The sequence below is a fragment of the Branchiostoma floridae genome, chromosome 1, assembly GCF_000003815.2.
Source record: "Branchiostoma floridae strain S238N-H82 chromosome 1, Bfl_VNyyK, whole genome shotgun sequence".
In the NCBI taxonomy this organism is placed as follows: Eukaryota; Metazoa; Chordata; class Leptocardii; order Amphioxiformes; family Branchiostomatidae; genus Branchiostoma; species Branchiostoma floridae.
In genome coordinates, this window is record NC_049979.1 from 11,732,767 (window position 1) to 11,755,259 (window position 22,493).

Below are 22,493 nucleotides of genomic sequence, written 5' to 3' on the forward strand. Positions count from 1 at the left end.
TCTAAATGCTGAAAGTTGATTGGTGAAGGGGATAAAATACTCAACTGTGATTGGTCTGTGTTTTAGAGAAACGGGCATAATCGTTTTAGCCTCGTTTTCAGATCAATGTGTAAAAATGGCGGCCATCTTGAAAACTTTGCTGGATCTGAGGGGAGATTTGACTTTGGAAATCATCCTGCAATGGCTTAGTCAAGACGGCAGCAGGGGACCGGTAAGACAATTAGAAGAACCTTATAGTTATTCATGTTCTGTAAGTGTAGCAGTTGCTATGCACCACTGTTAAAGCGACTTTTTGCACTTCTTGGGGAGGGGGGCGAGTTCACAAAAGGCGAAAGGGAGACTGAACTTGGATGTGGATAGAGCAAGAGTGTTCGCGGTGCTTGACGCAACAAAGCTCGAAGTTAATATTGAAACGCCAACTACTTTTATCACAGATCAAGGTGGTCAACTGAAGTCCTTGACACAGATATATAGATCATCATCAATCGATTTCAACCCAACCCTGCATGTAAAGAAATAAAATCTGAGCTTGAGCTTTCATTAAATATATCACGGGCTTTTTAAATATGAAGACTTTAAAAGAGAGCACTTACCGGGCTTCGTCTAGCCTTTATTTACTATCCCTTACGTTACCATCCAGCAGCTACCATCCCATTGTGTCCTTTCCAGTTGTCTTGGTTCATCCCAAGATGATCTTTATGAATCAAGTTATGAATTGATTAAAATTAGGTCTAGATTACATAAAAAAACAGATCACTAATATATAGTTTTCAAGGAAACAGGTCAACTCGCCCCAAGACTAACTCGCCCCAACTATTTACTACCGACTCGCCCCAAGTTACGGGGACCGGGAATACAGGATAGCCCTTGCTTTTATACTGCTACACACATATCCAAATAACTGATTTACACTTAGATACTACTTTATATGCTAACAAAACTTCGTCTTTGGTTTGGCACTTTTATTTAACGCCCGATCAATGCCGGGGCGCTAGCGCGTAACCCCCGTTGGCGGGTATATGTTGCATGTCGGCCCGGGGGTGTGCGCCGCTCACTGTAATCTCAAGTATCTCAAATTAATACACATAGGCTGTTATGAAACTATGCTACACATACTAATATACTTCTGTTATATTTCTCAATAAAGCTTGCCGCTGTATTGACATAAGAGCGCTGCCAGTCCGGGCAAAAATTATCAATAAAGCGGGCGGGCGGGCCGACATGCCTACCGGGACCGCCCGCAGATCCCGAGTTCGCCGCTAAATGCCGAGCAAAAAAAGAAGTTTAGCGACAAGGTTTTGTTAGCATATAAAGTAATATTTACAAGCAGAATATATGTGTATAAAGACAGCATAAAAGCAAGGGCTATCCTGTATTCCCGGTCCCCATAACTTGGGGCAAGTCGGTAGTAAATAGTTGGGGCGAGTTAGTCTTGGGGCGAGTCGTCTAGAAATCGTTTTCAAAAGTTGAACCGTAGTTGAACTGTAAATTTTCCATCCATAACAACTGAACTTCTGTGATGATTCTATCACAGGATGTTGCTGCTTCCTGTGACCTGCTGACCTGCTGCAGCCAAGACGAGTTTGTAGTTTTCTTCCTGAACTACCTGCGTGACAAGACAGGACATCTCCTGAATGGCCGACAGACTGCTGTGCAGACACCTGTCAAGACTCCCTCCACCAAGCCTTTGAAAGTCAAGGAATCCAGCCGTGTCTCCAGAAGACAAGCTTCCTCATCAAGAACTCAGTTGTTCTCAGTCAGTCCAAACCCACAGCCAGCTGCGGATGTTTCCAACCAGAACAGTTCTCTTTTTTCCCAAGATTTGTCCATCTGTGACAGCTTCACTGATGGGGAATCCTCATCCCACTTCTCCAGCATCCTTCAAAACAGTAGCAGAAACTCTCCCAGTCCTTTCCATGGTAGAAAAACTCCAAGAGAACAGAAGGTGACCCTTGGAGAATTTCTTTTTAAGACTCCAGAATCAGGCAATAAGAGAAAGAGTCCAAATCCTGCCAGCCATGGGAGAAAGGACAGGGACAGAGGAAACTACAGTGCATCTCCTCACATTGGCAGGAAGTCTGGAGGAAAGGGGAAGGGAACTCCTACAGCAGAAACAAAGGAGATTCAGATCGGGAAGAGAAGATCAGAACCTCCGCCACAGCCTGCTGTCTTTAACCTGGGAAACATGGAGGACTTCCCACCAATGGGGAGCCCCTCACCTATGTGAGCTTGCAAACAGTTATAGAAGTTTAAACCAATACTAGTTTCTGTTTTCTCTCTGCTTGGATCAATCGTCACTTAGCTGGTTTCAAGCCTCCCATAATGTTACAGTGTACCTAATAGTAGAAGCACTGCTTTTTTTTTTACAGGAAGATAACGCCATCCAGACGCATCACCCCAACTCCTGTCACCAAAAACGGTTCTCGACCCAGCAGTAGGGTTTGCTTTACCTCCACTCCCCTGTCAGACGCTCCGTCCTCCCCTGCAGTGCAGGACCACAGCTCCCTATTCAGCAGTCCTCCCAAGGCTCTGTCCAGAACTTCTGTACTGCAGGAGGAAAGGGAACTGCTCAAAATGGAAAGGTTTGTCATTAGTGACATACATCAGTACTAAAATATAAAAGTTACTGGCTGGATAAGTTTCAAAAGGTGTTTCAGACGTCATCCAGTCTTTCGGCAGTGACTGACGCTACTGCCTAGTACACAAACATTACAAGGATGATTTTTTTTTTCAACCTTATTCTATCTTTGATGGAATTTGATGTCTTAGAGGTTTGTATTTTCCAATTACAAATTTTCCCATATTCTTGACACAGGTCCAGACTGTTGAGTGACAGTGGGCCTACAAACTTGGACAGTCCCAAAGATGAGTCCCACCCTGCACCATGCGTCACCCCCACCAAGTCTTCCATACTCACCCCCACCAAGGCTGCCCTCAGTAGACAGTGCAGTGTGAGTGAGACAATAGCTGACAGGAACCTTGTCACACATGAAGATGTGATTCTTACACTGGCAGAGCTGTACTCCCAGTGTATTCAAGGTAGTGACTCACCTACAGTGTGTTCTTGCCTATTATGGCAAACCAGTAGCCTGACTGAATCACATTCCTGGTACTGTAGTAGTAATAGCATTTTAGTAGTCCAGGGGAGAGGGCTCAATCTCTGACAGCATTAGATTGTGTAGCACAGGCTAGGCAAGCTAAGTATTGTCTAATGTTAAGAATAGTACATGACATATGGCTGTATGAAATCTTGAAAACAAGATATGATGCTTTATGTCAAATTCCTCATAGACATCGCTTCTAACAACAAATGACACCCGACTTACAATTTCTTTGCTTGTTTAGTTTTTATTCAATATAACTCGTGAAACAATTGATACATGTGTTTTATGACCATTTTTTTCTATTACTTTCTTCACATCAGCTAACCTTGCCCCCAACCTGGCAGTAGAACTTCACTTCACCATCCAACTATTAACCATCAAAGGTACAGGAGAGAATGGACCACCTGCCAAGGAGAACCTAGGTAGCTATAGGCTTATTCCTTTGACTATTATGATGTTTGTTTGCTGCAGTGAAGACTCATCTTTGCAAATACTGTACCTCTACCAATAGATTAACACAAGGAATGGTGATTCATGAGTACGATAGCTAAGACTAAGAGATTGTTCAGCACAGAATAGATTGATAGTGACTTGTTCTTCTGTGGATATGTGGAAATGACGTGTGAAACCATGCACACGAAAGCTGATTTATTACTTAGCTAAACTTATACAGATACAGATGTGAATCTTGTAATCCAACAAAAAACAGCTATTAAAATGTTTACATCCTGTGACTGTCCATGTGCTCAAAGCATCTTCAGACATTCCTATGAGACCTCTACTTTCCTTCCAGCAGACCCTGAGGACACTAACTACCTGCAGTCTGTCCATAACTGTGTCCTGTTTGCTACCAGTGTCCTGGAGAAGCAACTCAGGTGAGGGCTTACTGCTCGGACTGGATGGGTATTTTCTGTATTCATTAGATATTTATTACTATACAGTGCCAATTATAGTTTCCACCAAATCATCAGGGTAATTGAATAAGAGCTTGATGTCTGTAGATTTGTACAAATACTCCAAAATCATTGATACTGAGACAAGATTATCTTTGATCTGTATAGTTTCATGGCATTCTCGTGATTTTTTTAAACATACTGGTTGTCTTCTTTGGTACACAGCCCTCTTTTATTCTTTTGCAGACATTTCATTGACTTATCTGTCGTCTTCAATTCATCACTGAACAGTTGTTATCGTTGTTATGTCCAAGCAAATCATAGTATGATATAATACCAGTAGCTTGACAACAATATGTTCTCGTGGTGTGTTACTTCCCTTGTATGACAGAATAAAAGAGGGTTGTGTACGTTCAATTAATTGTCCAACCCGATGAAACTATTCATGGATTTTCATTTTGTTTCAGAATACTGTCACTGCTAGACAAGGGTACATTGAGACTTCTGGCTGACAACCCCAGGATAGGAGCGTTCTCCCCCACCTTGCAGCAGGCTCTGGTTACTGCAAATGGCACATGTCCCTTCAGGGTATGAATAGCACCTTTGATTTTCCTGATGAGAGTGCCAATATTTCACTTGATTTGATTTTAACAAAGAAACAAATAGTTCTAGTAATAAACATTTACTGATAGAATTACCAGCTCATTTGGAACTAAATTTTAGAACTAAATTTTAAATTCTTTAAACTTGAAGTCATCACATAACAAATTATACAGAGTCTGTGTTGTCCCAAGAACTTTAATCAGTGTGATAACCTCCTTTCTCCCATACTGCACTCTTAAGTCACATCAACCTTTATTTACACTTTACTATTGAAAATTGATGATTGACAACTTTACATACTAGTAATTCTAATGATGTGAAGATTTGACTTTATTTGCAATGCTTGTTTATGTCATATTCCCAGACAAAGGAGCTCCGCACAGCCTCCCCCATCTCCAGTGTGCCCTTCCAGTCTGACACTGACAACAGGCACAACTTCCCCAGTGACCACTCCTTCCACACTTTCAAGAAGACCAGGTATGCCATAATAGATAATTCATAAGGTCTATTGGTACACATAGGGCATAAATTTGCTATGATGATATTATTCCAACACTACTTTACCTTGATCTTTTTGGTCAGTTGGTGAACATGTTCTGTCTGACACTATGTGACTGACTCTCACTGTTGTTTTAGCTAAGCTAGCAATAAGTTTCTTACAATGACCTTGCATGGTCTGCGCAAAACTTGTTGTCTTGTTGCTCTGTATATTGTATAGAAGATCTACTTTGTTCATACTATTAGATAGAAGTATTATAGTTGTTTTAACTATAGTTAGTTGTATTGTAGTTGTTTTAACATTTTTCAATGTACGTTTATTAGAGACAAGTTCTATGAGCTGTTGAGGGAGTGGGAGGATGAACATCTGAAGCCTGACTGGTCCATGCAGCTGGCTATGGGAGAAAGGATCAGGTAGTACAGATGTGCTTGGCATACTGCTTCTGACTAAAATGAAGATTTTAACAGTACAACAACACAATCTACTTTACCCCAATTCTTTTTTCATGATTTCAAGTGTGCCAGCAGTTAACTGATGACCCTTGTGATTTTTGTAGGCTTTTGCTGTACTCAACAGCAGATTTTGCCAGTCTGATCCACTTTGCCCGTCTGTTTCAGTCACAACTCATCAGGGTGAGATGACTCAGTTTATGTGTTCTGGTATTGTTTAATGTATTAGTTAATTACACTTATTGTAATAAAAGGTATTGATAGCTACTAAGTTCGATTTGTCAGAAGGTGCATACATAAAGAAGGAATTCGAAGTATACAACCAAAACTTAAAATTTGAGAAAAAAACACAGCCCTGTAGAAATGTTGTTTGAACATGTTGTTTGCAATAATATACTGTTTTGTCTGTTGCATGTAGATGTGTAAGGGAGACAGTCTGCAGGACCAGGATGTGGAGGAGGACATCGCTCTGCTGACTGAGCTGAGAAAGTCAAACCCAGAGAAGCTGAAAAGGTAATGTTTGGGGACATAACAGATGAGTATGTGTGTGTTTGTCTATGCATGGTTGTTTATGTGCGTGTGTCTGTGTTTGTCTCTTTTTTTCTCTCTCTCTGTCTTCTGAATGTATTCTATTTTTTCTTAGTAACTTTGCCTTTTAGATGTAATTGAAAACATTTGTCTCCATCGTACACTAGTATCAGTGATATTTGATAAACAAGTTCTTTTATAAAGTGTGTGTCTCCTTCCCCAGACTGCAGGAGCGGTTCATCACCCCCTGGAGGACAGGAGGACCGTGCCCCCCTCCCGCCTTCCCTGGGCACCAGGAGTTCTTCAAGAACTTCCTACAGGCAGCAGCAAGGTCAGGCTTGTCATTTTTTCATTCCTACTCCTAGATTTGATGACTACTTTGCACTGTTATTTGCTTTCATATTATGTTGTCTGCTTCTGTATGTTTGTTCTAATACAGCCTTTTCTGTTGCATCACAGTTGCTATGTAATAGTGGAAATAAGTTACATGCATTGTTGTTTTGCCAAATAGCAACTGGATATGATTTGGGAAATGGTCACATGTTTCAGATAACATCCATTATATTTCATCAGTGACACTGAAGAGATCTTGTTGGAGAACTGGTTTTATATCTATTTGGCACATCTTATTATTGTTATTATTGGGTGGGCCGACTACTCACTCTTTGCAGCCAGGGGCTGAATTGCGAGGAGCTTACAATGGGCGGGGCTAAATCGCAAGGGTCTGGAGCGAGCTGCCATTCGGCGCCACTCCGGTGACCTCAATACGACTGTCGCAAGTGTCTGGAGCGAGCTGCCATTCGGCGCCACTCAGGTGACCTCAATACGACAGTAATTGCCCCAGGTGCGGCCAAGGTACTGTAGGTTTTGGACCACTCACACCGCACCATCGCACATGTGGCGGGGTCTTTATTATCAGGATGTCTAACCCTTATCAACATATATTGTTGTTTCACTGCTCTTTTGACTTTATTTCCTAGTCATGTCTTCAACCAACTAATAGTTGACAACTTCTCAGCTGAGATTCAAGAGGTAAGGCTTTGCTTTCCGTTATGTTCTTGTCTGTGCTGAGTAAATTTTGTCCAATTGCTAAAGTTTTAGCACACAGAAGTAGCTTTTTGATACCCAATTCTGTATTGGTTTTAGAGTTAGGTAGCAGAGAGAAGGTTAAAGCATATGTCATGTCATTTGTATGTGTCCGACTTGGTCCCATTTGGCTTTTCAGTAATGTTGTAAGGGTATAAACAATATGTGTATCCACTTTACAGCTTGACACCACTCAATTTGGTCTGCCTGACAATACAGCAGACAGTGTTGACCAGGTAATAAAAATTCCATTGAAGCTTGTGCATCTTGTCCTGTAATTTGTGTAAAATTATCTCAACTTCGCTGCACTTTTCACAAGGAAAACTGCTTTAACATGTAGTTGGCCATGCAGGTAGAGAAATTCCTTTATATCATAATCACAGGAGCAGAGAGACTCCTATGCCTCCTGTCTGCTAAACCTGAGAATTCTGGGAAAGTTCCTTGGGTTCATCGTCTTCCTGCCTTACCGCAGTCCACAGCTGCTGCCAGAGAGCATGATGGCCTCGGCACTCTCTGTCAGGAACAAGGTAAGTCCTGATGTGGCTCTAAAGGTTCCGGGTCGGAGTTCAAATCTGACCGGAGTTGGCGGAAGGGTGGTGTAATAGGCCGGAAGTGCGCTGTTGTCTCCCTAATTTTTGCCCTCTATTGCTTGGTGATCGTTATAGCTGAGCATAGATTTGTCGCATTTCCTGAAAAGCCAGAGGGTTGTATTATTTTTGTGTGAGGAGTAGTTGGCCCCAGGGATAAACAAGTCCACTAGCCCTATAGTCCCGGGCAAGTGAAAATGCCAATCGGGCAAGTGCATGTCCTTCCCCACTTGCCCGATCAGACAAGTTAGCTTTTCTCCATTGAGTGATATTTTGATGTACTTGCTACTTTTCAAAGTCATGACATCAAGCATTGATTAACACAGAAAATAGAGCCAATAACAAAAATTCCATTGAAGGCCATGAATGTACATAGAAGAATGTCATTTAGATTTCGGGCAAGTCAATTTTAGAAAACTTGTCCAACCCTGGGCCCTCAAGCGAAACCATTTTTGTATTAGTCCGCTGCAACGGTGATGCGTTTTTTTCGCCTGATGACCCAAATAGCATCGTTTTTTATGCGATTTCGAAGAAATTACGTCATCGGAGATTGCAAAAAAGTTATCACATGGAATTTTTTAATTTTCATTTTGCATAAACATGAAAAATTTAGCTTCTCTACCACGTAGGCCGTTATCCTGGGAAAATTCGTTTTTTCCAAGCAGCTTCGATAAAAAAAGTGTTAAAAAATTATAGTTTTCGGGTCCAAAATTTAAATTTTACTACATATTCTACCCAAAATAAAGAGGCAACAGACGATACCAATAGGTTTGTCGGAAAGAGGCAGTAAACGGCTTTCCACCATATTGATTAAGTTTTGCGTCCTACATTTACTAGTGGAACTGTAGCCCATCGGCCTGAGGCTGTCCGCCAACCTCCGAAATCGTAAAAGAAACTCCGGTCCGAGACCTAAAGCCCCAGCTTTATGTCCCTTTGTTAGGACGTCTGTAACAAAAGCACCTGTCAGGAGTAGTGTGAGGTGTAAGCTGCTTTTCCCACAGGCACAATACTAGGGGCTGCCAGGGGTTTGAAGCCAGAACCTGTGTCAGCAACACTTAACTGATCACCGTGCCACCTTAATGTTTTCGTCCAGGTCTGCCAGCCAATCAACATCATGAAGCATCTCCAGGACAGCCTGAGACAGGGCCGTACCATCCTGACCCTCCCGTGGGTGGTGGAGTACCTCAGCATGATGGACCCCATGGCTCCGAAACTGGACTCCTACAAGGAAATCCTCTCCATTCTCTTACACATACACAGGTACTGCTACAGCAGTTAACATCATCGTAACTGATATTGTTTGTGAAAGCATTGCTTCGTTCTGCTTGAAACAGTTTATTTTCTGTCATGTTTACCCAGGGTTGCCAGGGTCCCTGGTTGATTTTTCCCATTGACCCAAGCATTGAGAACCCTACCTATAGACCAGATTTTAGCAGTCTCATGGGTGTCTTTTTTTACAAGTTTAACAGTATTTTGTATAAGAAAATATGACACATTTCAGGTCCACATACTTGAAACAGATTTGATGTATCCTGTACCGGTATGTTTTATTTCAGGTCCATCCACCACTCTCCTGCCAGTATCCTGTCCACCAGCCAGCTGCTGGTATTGCTGATGCTAGGGTGGCTGTTCCAGGTGGGAGAGCACAGTACTTTTCTTTACACCCAAACTCACACTGAGGATGAAACATGAGACTTTTAGTTAGCATTAGAAGTAGGTAGAAGAGTTAAGTTCACTTCATCCTATTGATACCTCTTTGATATGTCTTGATAAGCCATTGTTGTTTTGCTCACATGTTAAAGGAGCAAGCAACGTTCTCTCCTCAATCTAGCGCCAAATTTGGTGCCAGACAGCTATCTGACTGAAGGTTTAGTAGGATGTTCAAACTAATTATGTAATAATTGGTAACATCTGTGTGCCATTTGATATTTGACTAGGGGGGTGAAAGAGAGGTATTTGATATTTCAGGAAATGTATTGCAAGAACTGAGTACACAGTGTATGAATCCTTACCCTGATGGTTGATGTTGAACTTCCCGGCAGGTTCCAGCCATCCTGACCAACATGATAACCCTCCATCCTGATGCTGATGAACTGGTAGTTCCCAACTTTAACAGGAACAACTGTATCTCATTGGTAGGTATACACATACTATGAATTCATCCATTTTTGCAGTTACATGTACATGTGATTTCTCAGCATATTTGACTGCCTCTTATCCATTGATATGATAGGAGGGAAAAGAGTTTCGTAGTACATTTGTAGTGTCATCTTTTTGTGGAGAAGTTGTCACCGCAAAAACCCCTTAAGTAAAATAACTAAAGCTATTGCCAACATTTCAAAATTTACAGTGTGTATTATATAAGGATACCTCTCTTTTAATTGAAAAACGTCCAGCCAGACTATCCTTGACTAGTGCTGTTGTTTTTTGTTCCAGGACTCCATTCAGGTGGTTGATCAACAGCTCCTCTACACCTGCTGTCCCTATCTAGGTAATTAATTTGAGTACTTTGACACATGTGCCATTTTTGTGAAATGTGGGCTTTGAATAATCAGTTTGAACAACGGCACATATGTATCATCTTTTTATGTCGTACATTCACATCTTAAAAGGCAACAAGTCACACAACAAATGGACACAAACTTTCACCCTGTTATGTTTTTATGTGATATCATGTGTAAGGGTACCACTCCCAACTTTATAGATTTATATTTTATTTTATTTTAGGGCTTAAATCATGTCATTTTGTATTGTTTGTTTGAGCCTTTATTCATTGATGAGAAAGCTCAAAATGGCCTGAAGGCCACTTTTCATTGAGCTCATGATGGAAGAGGTGAGGTTCATATAACAGATACAGATTGCATCATTTTGGTCCTAATAAATGTATCAACTTATATCATTACATATACATGGTACAAAACCAACAGTAGAGCCAAAAGGTACATGTAGTTTGTGGTCCGTGTCCATACGTTTTTGTCATTGCTATCTTTGTTACATTTCCCTAACCCTTACCTTTTCCTGATGATCAATGAAATGTGGCCTGCATGCAGATTTGAGCTTCTCATGAGTGAACAAAGGTTTAAACAAACAAAAAATAGTACTAATATTACTCATGATGTTTCCCCTGCAGGGGAGCTGAGAGCTGTCCTGATGGAGTATGACTCAGGGATCAGTTCCAAGGGTGGCTCCTTCAGGAAGATCACACCTCTATCATTCAACCAGGAGCCCAAGGAAGTGTCAAAACAACAGATACAGGTATGATAAATAATTTCTTTTTTAGTTAGCCTTCATATGGTGGATCATCATATCCATCAATAGATGCATGATACAGCTCTATCATCAGTGTGATAGCTTTTCTCCTCTGACATACAGTCAAAACTGCCCCAAAAGACCACTCAGGAAACAATGAAATCTGGTCTATGCGGACAGATGATCACCATAGGGGATACCAAAAAGTGGTCACATTGTTTTACAAATGTATTAGGATCGCCATTAGTGATATTTTGTACCACTATTCTTCCCGTCTTGGCCAGGTAGTCCTTATGACTGTACATTGTTTGATGTTTTTGGTAGGAACATTATGCTTTCAGTAACAAAAGAATTAGAGTTAGTAATGCTTAAGGGGTAAATATCCACATTTGAATATCTCCCACTCCCAGCTCCAGCTGGAGGAGAGTTTCTTCCACAACCAGCCTCCGTCCCTGAAGAGAACAGTAGACTTTGTGGTGGAGCGAGTGTCGTCCAACTGTGCCAAGCATGTGCGAGCCGTGGTGGTGCAGCCCCTGGTGCAGGCCAGGAGGGGGGAGCTCAGGACAGACATAGGGGACGTCGTGGAGTCTGAGGAGAAGAAACTAACCAAGGAGGTACATCTTGAAATGTTGATCTTGGTGACCTCTCCATGACACAAATATGTGCTTCTAATGACTACCACAGAAACACAGCATTAACACCCTTTCCCTCTCTACTGTGACATTAACCCCCACAAACAAATGACTTGTAAATAACTGTAACAGTAAAAGTGATAAGTAACTTAGGCCACAGCAAGTAAATTCTATGGATGACATCCTCTGCAGACTGCAAAAATAGTTCGATAGGGCGAAAAAAAAAACAAGATGGGTGAAAAAAAACAAGATGTCTACATTTTCAAAAATAGGCACCATAAAGTTGTGATGAATGTTGTAACAAGAAGTAAAGGGACAAAACATGGTATTAGAGCCAACAAGGCATTCATTCCTGTATTCAAGACATGTACTGGTGTGGTAAAATTGACACTAGTGTGGTAGACTGGCATCACAAAGTTGGTAACCACACTCATGACTTCCATATTGGTGTCACTTTTACAACTATCCAATAAGTTTCATGTTTACAACTACAGTCCTCGGTACCTCGAAAGTGTCACTTCTACAAGTACAATTATTAGGCTACAACACAACATATTTGCTCATTTTGGTACTTAATTGTCATGTTGACCATCCCTGTAGAAGAAAAAATTCTTGTTTTTTTTCTGAAATCAGGCAAAAATTAATGCGGGCGCTGATGTCATCCATAAAATTTACTTGCTGTGGCCTTACAGAGTTGTTTGTCTCTTTAAACACAAATTGCTGCTTTCTATGATTAAACAAGTTAGAAGCTATGCAAGAAACAATGTTCTGATGTTGAATTGCTGGATTTTTTTTGTGCTTGCATTGTGAGTACTGGACTACTCTTGTGAAATGCACTTAGTATTTGTATAATAGCAAAAAAGTTTGTAGCTAACATATGACTAGATATATGCCATGCACATTAAATGTTGAAGAAACAATTCTCTGCTGTTTTGATACCACCCAGGAAAGAGCAAGAGAGAAGACCAAATCCACCAAACCCATCATCACAGCTGTGGTGGAGGAGGCTAGACACCAGGCAGACGAGGCTGGGAAAAGGTTGTTATAGCACTACCATAACATTGTCCCAATAGAATAGATGTAAATTGTCTTATGCTGTCAGCACCAAATTGTTACCATTAATTGTCTGCATGTTTCTCTTTTACTTAAACTGTAATGTCACAAATATTTGCTGTTGTTCTTGCAACTGATATGATATCAAAATGATCATTTAAGGTTTTTGTGTATTCATGCTGTCATTCTAAAAGGCATAATATCTCACTGAACACAGGTTCTGTGAGACCAAAGTGATGGAAGCCTTGAACAGCCTTGTGGCAGAGGAGATCAGCCCACAGGTTGGCATTTGCTATTGTTGGGGTTAGAGATGTTACAGGAAACCTGGTCCTCAGGCTATGGGTTTTTCTGAGCCTCATGGATGTATATTTCACCATTTTGTACTTTGAAAACAGGTGTTGATTTTATCATTTTAAGATTTACAATAAAGGTCTTCATTGATTATTACATGTTATGGATTGACCTCTGCAATACATATGGCTACATTTCACATTTTGTACTTGTACCCGTGGAAATCCTCCATTGCATAGAATGCGCCGTAAATAATGGGAATTAACAAAAGATACTGTCTCTTGTTCCTTTCCTTAATGTTTTACTTATGTTAAATATAGGTCGTAAAGACAGCAGGGGGTATTGCCTTCAGACTAGCCTATGACAAGGTTGTCAGGTGGACAAGAGACAAAGTGCCAGGTACGGAACCAACCTACAGTCTTACTTGAGTTATAAAGGCATATTTGATGTAAATCGGTTCGGCTAAGAATTGTGTACTCATAATAATAATAGATGGTCAGTATATTGCCTAAATGTATTTGTTGTCATCAAGTTGTAGTGCAGTCTTCTTTGCTGACACTGGAAAGCTACTAACATGTATGTGTCTGTTACAGCATTGATCCAGAAAGAGGTGGAGGCAGAGTATGACAGACTGTTGAAACAGGCATCCAAACAACAGACCTTTTTACCCAGGACAAGTGCTGAAGCTGAAGAAAAACCTGAGCTGGAACCATCTGCAGTGTTGGAAAAACTGAAGGCAAGAATTTTGCTCAGTTACTATTTCTTCAAGGCATTAGTAACTTTACCCTCTCACTTGGATCTTTCTACATGACATTGTTTGAAACAATTAAGTAGCCTAATATAATGTCTCATTAGTTGGGATTACATCTTTTTGTTCTGAACAATTCATTCTGTAGTCAAACACACGGTCTATCAAAGCAACAGGTTAGTATATATGCAGTAACTGTTGTTTTTATCCTGATGAGCAGTATCAGACTTACCTGTCTGTATGTCACATTTGTCCAACCATGCAGGATCTGCTGGGCAGGGTGTTCTGTCCTGGACGCAGTCAAAATGGTGAGTCTTTTCTCAGAATTCCCCAATCTCAGCCTGATACAATACTTAGCCTTCTTCATGCTACCTAGTAGCATGGCCAAGGCAAATATGGTGCCAAATGGCTACTTTAGAATGTTAAAATTTAAAGATAATCAAAGCAAGTGTATTAGTTTTGCATATACAGTCAAACCTGTCTATAACGGCCACTCAAGGGACCGAACAAATTTGGCCACTATAGACAGGTGGCCTCTGTATAGAGGTGGCAACTTGTAGATAAAATACCCAAGGGACCGACAAAAAGTGGCCACTATGGACAGGTGGCCCCTCTGTAGAGGTGGCCCCTAATACAGGTTTGACTGTACTTTCTACATGTATATATGCTATCAAAGTGATGATGACAGTTGTTCATTAATGAATGTTTGCAGAAGTATATAACTTTGAAGCTTTGTATATAACCTTGCTAAGTAAGAATCTATCCTGCATTGTTTGAGTATATGTTTCACTATGCTTTTCTCTGATATGTGTGGAGATTTTAGACAATGATTTTGTGCATCTTGTGGTCCCCAGTCAGTGAGAGTGACTTTGTAGATGTGCTCACCAAGACTAGAGACTTACTGCAGAGCAGTCAGGTAAGGAGGGGGTTTCACACTGCTTTATTCTTTGCCATTACAATAAAACATATAGATTAGAAGCATGTAAACCTTGTGAAAGTATGCTGCCTTGGCTCTCTGTCCACCATCTGATCTGTTGTTCTGTTGTTATTGTTAATATGATACCGATTGAGTTTAATCTTAACTTTGATGTGCTGCAGGAAATCTTCACCTCCTCGCTGAAGTCCCTGTCCCGCCTGAGTGTTGAAGCTGCTGCTGGTTCTAGTGAGTACCAGATAGCAGGGACATGCAGAAATATACTCTAAATTTTGACAGTTGTTTTATATTCACATTCTTGTCCACTGCAAAATCATGACTATAACTTCACCACTATCTAACACACCACTATCTAGCACACCACATAAACCTTCTCTCTGCAATTACTATGCAATCAAATCCTTGCAAAAATAATTGAATCAACAGTAACTGTTCCAATAAAACATTACTATGAACCTTTTATGCAGTGTATGTTCTTGAAGTCAAATGTTGTCGTTTTCTTGCACCATCACAATACAAAATGTAAAGCAAGAACTGATTATGACCACAAATGTACCTTACATATTCTTCTACCATAATATATGTAATATCATTCTTTGAGGACTTACAGTTGCAATCATTTTGTTACATAGACATTTATTTTTCAGTTATCTTCAGCCAAGGGAACCAGCAAAGCCAGGTGTTCTCCCTACTACTGGAGATCTGGGCCTGTGAGCTGCCCCTCCCGCCCCCCTTCCAGAATCTTCTGGCTCCTAAAAACGTATTGTTGTTACAGCAGAGATCACCAAACATGCAGGTACGGCAGCTTGTTTTTTCTTTTCATCATTTGGATTGTTTGGATTTGACTGTAGAACCAGTCAGTATTCCGTTGAGGAGGGTGAAGGACAGTTATCAAACCGTGGTCAGGTTTTACAATATGGTCATTCTTACATTTCCAAACGATAAAAACAGCCCATCATATTGACCAACTAGAATTTTTTTTAGGTACAACAATTGCAGTGTATTGACCTGTAAGAAGTTGTAACTTATCAAAGTTGTTCCAAGTTGTAACCTATAGTCCATTTCTTCAGGCCAGCTGGACAGGAATGGTTCAGATCCTCCACATGATTGTTGAGAAAAGATTAGTATCAGTACACAGCGTGGACAGCTGGTGGACATTGCTGCTACAGAACCAGTCACTGCAGGTAAGGCTGTCTTACAGCTTACAGGACAGGACCCATTACTTGAAAGTGTAAGATCTGTGTTGGTAGAGGACATTCTGGAAAAGTTGAACTGTACCTTCTATCACAAAAATTGCAGACTTAGTGAGAACCCTGGACACAGAGCCAGACTTTTTTGCCATTGGGATTTAAGCAGCCATCTATATAAGACTTTCAGGAAAAGTTGAATTGTAATTTCCAACACAAAAATTGGACTTACTTAGAGATAGTGTACGCCATAGACTTCATGCAACTTATGAAATATGATCTGCTGCTCACTGAGTCACATCTTACGCTATCTACGTAACGTGATGTCACAGAAGCAGTGGATTGTTCTCTTGTTGTCAAAAAATGGAGCTGTTCCAAAACTTGGGTAAATCCAATTTCATGTTGGAAATTACAGTTTAACTTTTCCAGGACAGGGAACCTGTCTATGCTTCAACAGTCGGGTTTCAGCTTGTATTCTGCTTATTGTTCATCAAGACTCGGGCTGACTTTTAATTCAAAATAAAACAGAGAGCTGGCTTGAGTGGATGGGAAATCCCTGTAATTTGTTGTTAACCTACCTGTTTGGAAACTTGACTGAGGCATTATAGGGATTGTAAGGAGCAGCATTGTGAGGTTTGCATATTAAGATGTGTCAGTAAATTTTCATTGATAATTTTGAGTTGAAAAGACCGATGGAAGCAGTGCTGGGGAAACTCCTTAACCATTGTGAAGATAAACCTGTTAGATAATATTACATTGCAGGGATACAGGAGACATATTGCAGCTGCCGCCTGCGACTCCATGTTGGGCTGCCTGTCTATCCACAAACCTAATCCAGCAGGTGAGACTACAAGAATTTAACAACTTTTCAGATTCCTTCCAACAGAAATTTCACAAAGCTCTCAATTGTTTGTTTTGACATTAATTTACTTCCTTGTTAATGCGAATTGTGAATGAATTTTCTTCATCAGAAGAAGAAGAGGATGGGACCTTTGCAGAACTAGCAGAGCTGATTCTGGAGAACAGTGGTGATGACAAAGCCATGGTGGATAAAGTGCAGCAGTGCATCGATCTACTCGTAGGAGCTTCAGACCATTCCTGACCCTTAATTACAAAAATGGGATGGCAAACGGTCCTTCTCTTTCAAACAATGTGCAATGACTTGCAATCTCTGTAGACTAGTGGTAAATTATACAGAATAATATCTGATAATCCAATGGTTATAAGGACCTGCATTTCTCTGTACCTTCCTTCCTTACACTTCATCGGAAATACTCAATGGTCCTGATAAGTTAGCTAAGTATACTGGAGCTTCCATGACATAGATAGTATATCTTAGGAATACTTCACAATATGCGTAATGTTGAAAAGAAATTTAGATCTTCCAACAACCCAGCGAGCCTAGGTGCTATCCTCCATAGTAACTGGTGGCTCAATCACTTCACTTGCTAATCACAGATAGCAAGCAAGGAGATTGAGCAAGTGGTTACTATGAAGGATGGTACCCAGGCTACAACGCAATCAAAGTTTACACTGCCTATTAAGTAGCTAAAATGTGCATTAAGTTTTTGGAACTGAAGATAATGTGCAGATTTCTATCATATTGTAACTGTAACTAAACTCTGAATGGACATGTCAGAAGCTTGTCATAGGTCTGCCACTAAAAGTAGGTAGGAATTGCTCATCAGAGAAAAGCAACATACACAGCTTTCCCCAGACACAAGTCTGAGCAACTGTTCCCACATGATGAAAACAAAGAGCTGTTAAACAGAAAAATAAGAAGTTGTTATTGTCTGCCTTGTAACAGAAATATATATTTAACTCTATAGTCTAATGACAAAATTTTTATATCTAATAAAAAAAAATGAAGACTATTGACCTGTGGTTCTTTTGAATGGAATGTGTTCTTTCTTTTGAAGTGTAACATGTAATGGTGTACTTTACAATTATTATGCAAAAAGACTAAGATTAATTCCACAAGGGAGCAAGACCAATATCAGTAGGTATCATTTAGTGTTTCACAAAACAGATGAAACGTTATATGCTTTATTGGTACAAAGACATGGAAAGGTTGAAATTACAACCTCTCTTCCTCAAGTGGCTCCCAATTTAATTTCTATATTTTATCAACATCAAATACCACTCTTACAGCACAGTCACATCCATCATATGATTTTTCAACTCTAGGAGTTGCAACTTTCTTTCATTAACAGGTAAATGTTCTGACAATTTTTTTATGCCTCCAATTGGCCTCAGTAAACTGTGATATATGATAAGTGTGGGCCTACCATTACAGTGCTTCTTAAATATTTTATAAACGTGTAGGTAACATTTTCATTTTGTGATTGAGCAGTCATGCAAACATATGTTCCCTGTCAGTGCCAGTGTCAAAACAAAATCTATTTCACTAAAGGTATTTAATCATATCCATACCAGAAGTATACATGTAGCTATTCCAGAAGAACGTTTGTGTGTCGAGGGCGGGCTTCGTCAACACAAGCACGGTAAACACAACCCTGTCATAATGAGGATCATAATGATTATATTACAGTCACCTATATATATTATATTCCTTCTGAAGATCTAAACTCCTGAATAGACCCCTGATTTTTCCGCCTGCTCTAAGACTGCCTGAAGACTTGTATCAAACAGTTCACATCGGATAGGCATGTCCAGGGCATAGAAGGAGTTCTTCAGGGCGTAGTCTGCGTACAGCTCATGCAGCCTGTGTAGGATGGCTTCCACTCCACCTTGCCGGGGGTCTGTCAGGACAATGAACTTTATACCTGAGGGAAAATACAATGTTTGATAACAAGTCGGGCACATTTGTACACTGAACACTTGTGAAGGTAGGAAACCGTGTATTTGCAGTACCTGGAAAATGTGTACCCCAATAATGCACATAATATACACATGTAAGTCAAATGCAGATAACGAAATCCTTTGCATATCCTCAACCCCCGCCCCCCATAGATTCTGTATCTGTATCTACATACTAAGCCTGTGTAACAACAACCCTTTGGGGTAACACACCAACTTTGCAAGCACTTGGCAGGGCAGCACCTGGCTATAATACATTAAACCTTTGAATATCTAGTGGTAAATGTTTTTGTAAAGCCATCTTATAAGGATGCTCCTACAGTTCTTTTCACCAGTTTTATATACTGGGGTAAGGCAAAAAATAAGTTTTTGACCACCTCAATTCTGGGTTAATAACTGAAGGCATGACTTGAATACCAGTACGAGATTCTTTCAAGAAAACCAACTGGACCTGTGAAGCTGCATGTACCTGTTTGTGTCTGGAAGCAGTGTAGCTTGAAGGCATCCGTCTCCAGTACCTCTATTCCTGACGAGTGTGGCTCAGGCGACAGCTGCGAGCCGATGGCAAACAGCGAATGGAACATGCTAGCCAGCATGATTCGCTCATTGCTGGAGAGCTTGGGTCTACCGAACTTGATGGAAATGGGATAGTTGCTGGGATCGTTTAGGACGTCCATCACGTTTCTCTCATTATCAGCTCCCAATTTTGTCCCCGACACGTCCTCTCCATTGATGGCCAACAGCGTGTGTCCCACACGGATGCCGTCCCGCTGACCAAATATGACGAGGAGACGCTCGTCCTGCAGCTTCAGCGTGAGTTCCAGCGGGAACCCGAAAGTCTTCTCCACCTCCGGGCGTGAGGAGGAGTGGTCGTTGTGGTAGATCAGACTCCCCGCCTTGTTAACCACAAACACACTGTAGATCACCATGGCTGAGGTGAGGCTGAAGGGACTGGCTCAGATGGGTGCCTGTGATGGAACAACATTCATTTAGAAAAAGGGTCAAGGTTATTGACAGGATTTATCAAGAATTTGGGGCACTATTGACAAACTGTTCCTGTCAATAAGAATTTTTTGGCATGCAAGGCTTATGGGTCGATCGCTCTGCACTGAGCTTTTGCATTGATTCCTTGATTGGATCATTTAACGTTTGATATTCCTGTGAATCAGTGTGATTCCAGTCGATAAAACAGTTTTTTTAACATCCTGTAAATAGCCACTTAACTCATTAACAAGTGAAGAAGGTTATAGGCTCACTATAAGTGACTACGAAAAGCAACACCTTTATTGCCTCTAGATTACTTAGAAATCCTGTAGTTGTAGGCCATACATGCTTGGTAGCTGTGATGACTGTTGTATGGCTTCTCTTGATTGCATTTGCAGTCATAATATCAACCCTTGAATCTGTACGACTGCAAACAAGAGTGCACGAGTGATCACCCCTGAATAATAGAGTGAAAAACAATGATGTCACAAAATTTTCATTCAATAAAAAAACATTAAGGCTTACCTCAGGTAACAGATGCTCTGTGTTATCGTGCAATCCGCTGTTTTTGATACCCGCAAACAGGAGGGGAGGGGCGAGGAGACCGAAAGAAGAAAGGCAGGGAGATAGCATCACTACTCAAAGGTTGAAGACTGAAAAAAGAGAATTTGACGGGCCAAATAGTACAATCTTCATTCATAATGACATCTAATAAATATTTTTTTTATTTTTTATTAAAGAGTTGTGTCTATATATATGAGAGAATGAGAAATTAATCTTAACACGTTACTCTATTTTTGCGTTTTGGTTTGTGAAAGGTGAAAGGTCATCAAAATGGCAGCATTTGGCTGAAAATTTCGTGTTTTGCACCTTTTCACCTTGATTTCCTTGATTTTTGGATCAGATATCAGACAATAACAGCTGTTAGTAATGAGAATGAGAAACCTCGCTAATCTGTGTCTCTTAAGAGCGACTGCGTTGCTCTCGCTTTGGTTGCTGTCCACTCTAAGTTCGTGTAGCCTGTTGCAGAAGCCCACGGTGTTTCTCCGTTATTTCTGTGTGGCCTATGGGGCGGTACAGTTACATGTGTCCGTTGACGTGCAGAAGAAGAACAATGCTACAAACGCAGGAGCTGTGTCAGGAAGGCCTGTGAAGGGATGGAAGGTTGGTGCAGGCTTGGTATTTTGGCTTTGATTTTAATATTCAATTTGAAACTTTTGAATTCATTATTTATTGCGGGGAATTAATTTCTCAGTAGAAGAGGTTTTAGTAGGTTTCACCGGTGTTTCAAGTTTGAAGTAGAAACAATTCTGCATCACAGTGACGTTAAGTACTGTAGCAATACGTCAATTCACCATTCCGAGTACGCACATGCGCTGTGACTGTGGCAGGAAGTGTGGGTAATAATATACTAATATATGTATAAGGTTAATAAGGCAATGAGACATGACGTAAATCGAGACAATGTTGGGAGACTCGGGACAGAAACTGTACAATTCAGGGGCCTTCACCTTTCATCACCTCTCACATATTGCTTACAAAAAAACATCAAAAAAGAAGATTATTATTTACGTAAATAAAAGAAGATTGAATCGCATGATAGTTACTATCTAACATTGCTATAATAATCGAAACATTTTTCTTATTCTACAGATTTCCTCCTTTGTGAAAGGGTTCCTGTTCTTCCTCTTGAGTATCCTGTCATTCCACGTCATCGCAGTGCTGTATGGGGCTCCTCTGCAAGAGTAGGCTCAGAGAAGATCTGATCTTCATTATTCTTTCTTGGTTATCTGCAATGAATGATTCCTGCATGCTACCAAGCCTGAAAAATTATAGGTTTCTTGATTTTTTGCGTTTCGTCGCCCTCTGGCGACGAAACGCAATGTATTGGGTTTTACCTTCAGTGGTTGCTTCGATGGTGCTTGGTTTTGGTTCAACGAGACCGCATGCAACTGCTACAACTGCTACAACGGAAATACCATTGCATTGTGGTTTCGGACTTCAATATCCTGGAAAATGGCCATATAACATCTATTCCACAAGATTGCACAAGAAAAAAAAAGATTTTATCAAGAAAGCGACCGAAAATCGACATAAATAATACTATGTAGTGAGGTTAAAGCATAATGTACACTCACATACAGTATATGTGACAACTTAGCTCAATCGGTAAAATCCTATGCCTTCAGATCCGAAAGTACCTGGTTCGAAACCGAGAGCGGATATTTTTCTTTTTAAATATTGAAAATAATATATAAATATTCTACTTATTTATTGATATTGTATTTTTATATATCATTTTTTATTACTTTAGTATTCATTTCATGTATGCAAGACCTTTGTCTTATGAACAGGACTTCATAGATTCCAAACCCGGCATTCGAATTTTTCTGTTCATGGTAATGGAAAATACCGTGCAGCGGCTCCTATGCGCGGTAAGATGATTCTCGCAAAACACTCGCCACTAAACTACTATTCATGATGTAAACAGAGGCTCTTGATGTTGTTTGCATGAAACTCCATCAAAAACAGCGATCCTTTCTTACAGTAGCAAATGCTCCATTGTTCAGTATCGACTACACTCACAGACAATACACGTAACAACTTAGCTCAATCGGTCAAGTCATAGGTCATCGGATCCGAAAGTTCCTGGTTCGAATCCGAGAGTGAATTTTTTTCTTTTTAAATATTGAAGATAATATATAAATATTCTATTTATTTATTTATTGATATTATATTTTTATATATCATTTTTTTATTATTTTAGTATTCATTTCATGTATGCAAGACCTTTGTCTTATGAACAGGACTTCATAGATTTCCAACCCGGCATTCGAATTTTTCTG

General features: G+C 40.4%; 3 protein-coding genes across 6 annotated transcripts in view; 2 read left to right on the forward strand and 1 right to left on the reverse strand.

Moving 5' to 3' along the window:
* Positions 1-74: 74 nt before the first annotated feature.
* Positions 75-17,717, forward strand: LOC118410010 (codanin-1-like). 4 transcript variants are annotated; one of them, XM_035811462.1, is made up of 32 exons: positions 75-211; positions 1,535-2,223; positions 2,370-2,582; positions 2,816-3,039; positions 3,425-3,526; positions 3,898-3,979; positions 4,465-4,585; positions 4,965-5,077; positions 5,423-5,512; positions 5,656-5,731; positions 5,967-6,061; positions 6,300-6,407; positions 7,057-7,108; positions 7,345-7,398; positions 7,546-7,689; positions 8,843-9,009; positions 9,306-9,384; positions 9,792-9,884; positions 10,186-10,240; positions 10,880-11,004; positions 11,409-11,612; positions 12,577-12,668; positions 12,901-12,964; positions 13,295-13,373; positions 13,568-13,710; positions 13,988-14,030; positions 14,577-14,638; positions 14,821-14,884; positions 15,304-15,452; positions 15,727-15,840; positions 16,606-16,684; positions 16,815-17,717. In XM_035811462.1, the coding sequence occupies exons 1-32, from the start codon at positions 116-118 to the stop codon at positions 16,943-16,945; spliced, it is 4,002 nt and encodes a 1,333-aa protein (XP_035667355.1). In that variant the 5' UTR covers positions 75-115; the 3' UTR covers positions 16,946-17,717. The 4 variants fall into 4 exon arrangements, with proteins under 4 accessions (XP_035667355.1, XP_035667371.1, XP_035667362.1 ...); XM_035811478.1 differs by having other exon boundaries at positions 16,818-17,717; XM_035811469.1 differs by having other exon boundaries at positions 3,901-3,979.
* A 159-nt stretch (positions 17,718-17,876) lies between these two features.
* On the reverse strand, positions 17,877-20,317 carry LOC118410171 (trafficking protein particle complex subunit 4-like). The gene is made up of 3 exons (XM_035811712.1): positions 20,173-20,317; positions 19,133-19,631; positions 17,877-18,629 (listed from the first exon to the last, which is right to left on the reverse strand). The coding sequence occupies exons 2-3, from the start codon at positions 19,590-19,592 to the stop codon at positions 18,427-18,429; spliced, it is 663 nt and encodes a 220-aa protein (XP_035667605.1). The 5' UTR covers positions 19,593-19,631; positions 20,173-20,317; the 3' UTR covers positions 17,877-18,426.
* A 122-nt stretch (positions 20,318-20,439) lies between these two features.
* Positions 20,440-22,493, forward strand: part of LOC118410164 (phosphatidylinositol-glycan biosynthesis class F protein-like) — a 4,592-nt gene continuing 2,538 nt past the window's right edge. Inside the window, exons 1-2 of the mRNA XM_035811700.1 lie at positions 20,440-20,811; positions 21,301-21,392. Of these exons, the coding sequence (XP_035667593.1) occupies positions 20,578-20,811; positions 21,301-21,392 (326 nt within the window). The 5' untranslated portion in view covers positions 20,440-20,577. The remainder of the gene's footprint in view (positions 20,812-21,300; positions 21,393-22,493) is intronic.

What these genes read in the sequence shown, in the direction of transcription:
- LOC118410010 (XM_035811462.1), top strand. Translation starts at nt 116, where the DNA reads ATGGCGGCCATCTTGAAAACTTTGCTGGATCTGAGGGGAGATTTGACT. An exon ending in CAGCAGACAGTGTTGACCAG is followed by an intron (nt 7,399 to 7,545) that starts GTAATAAAAATT and finishes TCATAATCACAG; the next exon opens with GAGCAGAGAGACTCCTATGC. An exon ending in TCCTGGACGCAGTCAAAATG is followed by an intron (nt 14,031 to 14,576) that starts GTGAGTCTTTTC and finishes TGTGGTCCCCAG; the next exon opens with TCAGTGAGAGTGACTTTGTA.
- LOC118410171 (XM_035811712.1), bottom strand. Translation starts at nt 19,592, where the DNA reads ATGGTGATCTACAGTGTGTTTGTGGTTAACAAGGCGGGGAGTCTGATC. An exon ending in CTGCTTCCAGACACAAACAG is followed by an intron (nt 18,630 to 19,132) that starts GTACATGCAGCT and finishes ATTTTCCCTCAG; the next exon opens with GTATAAAGTTCATTGTCCTG.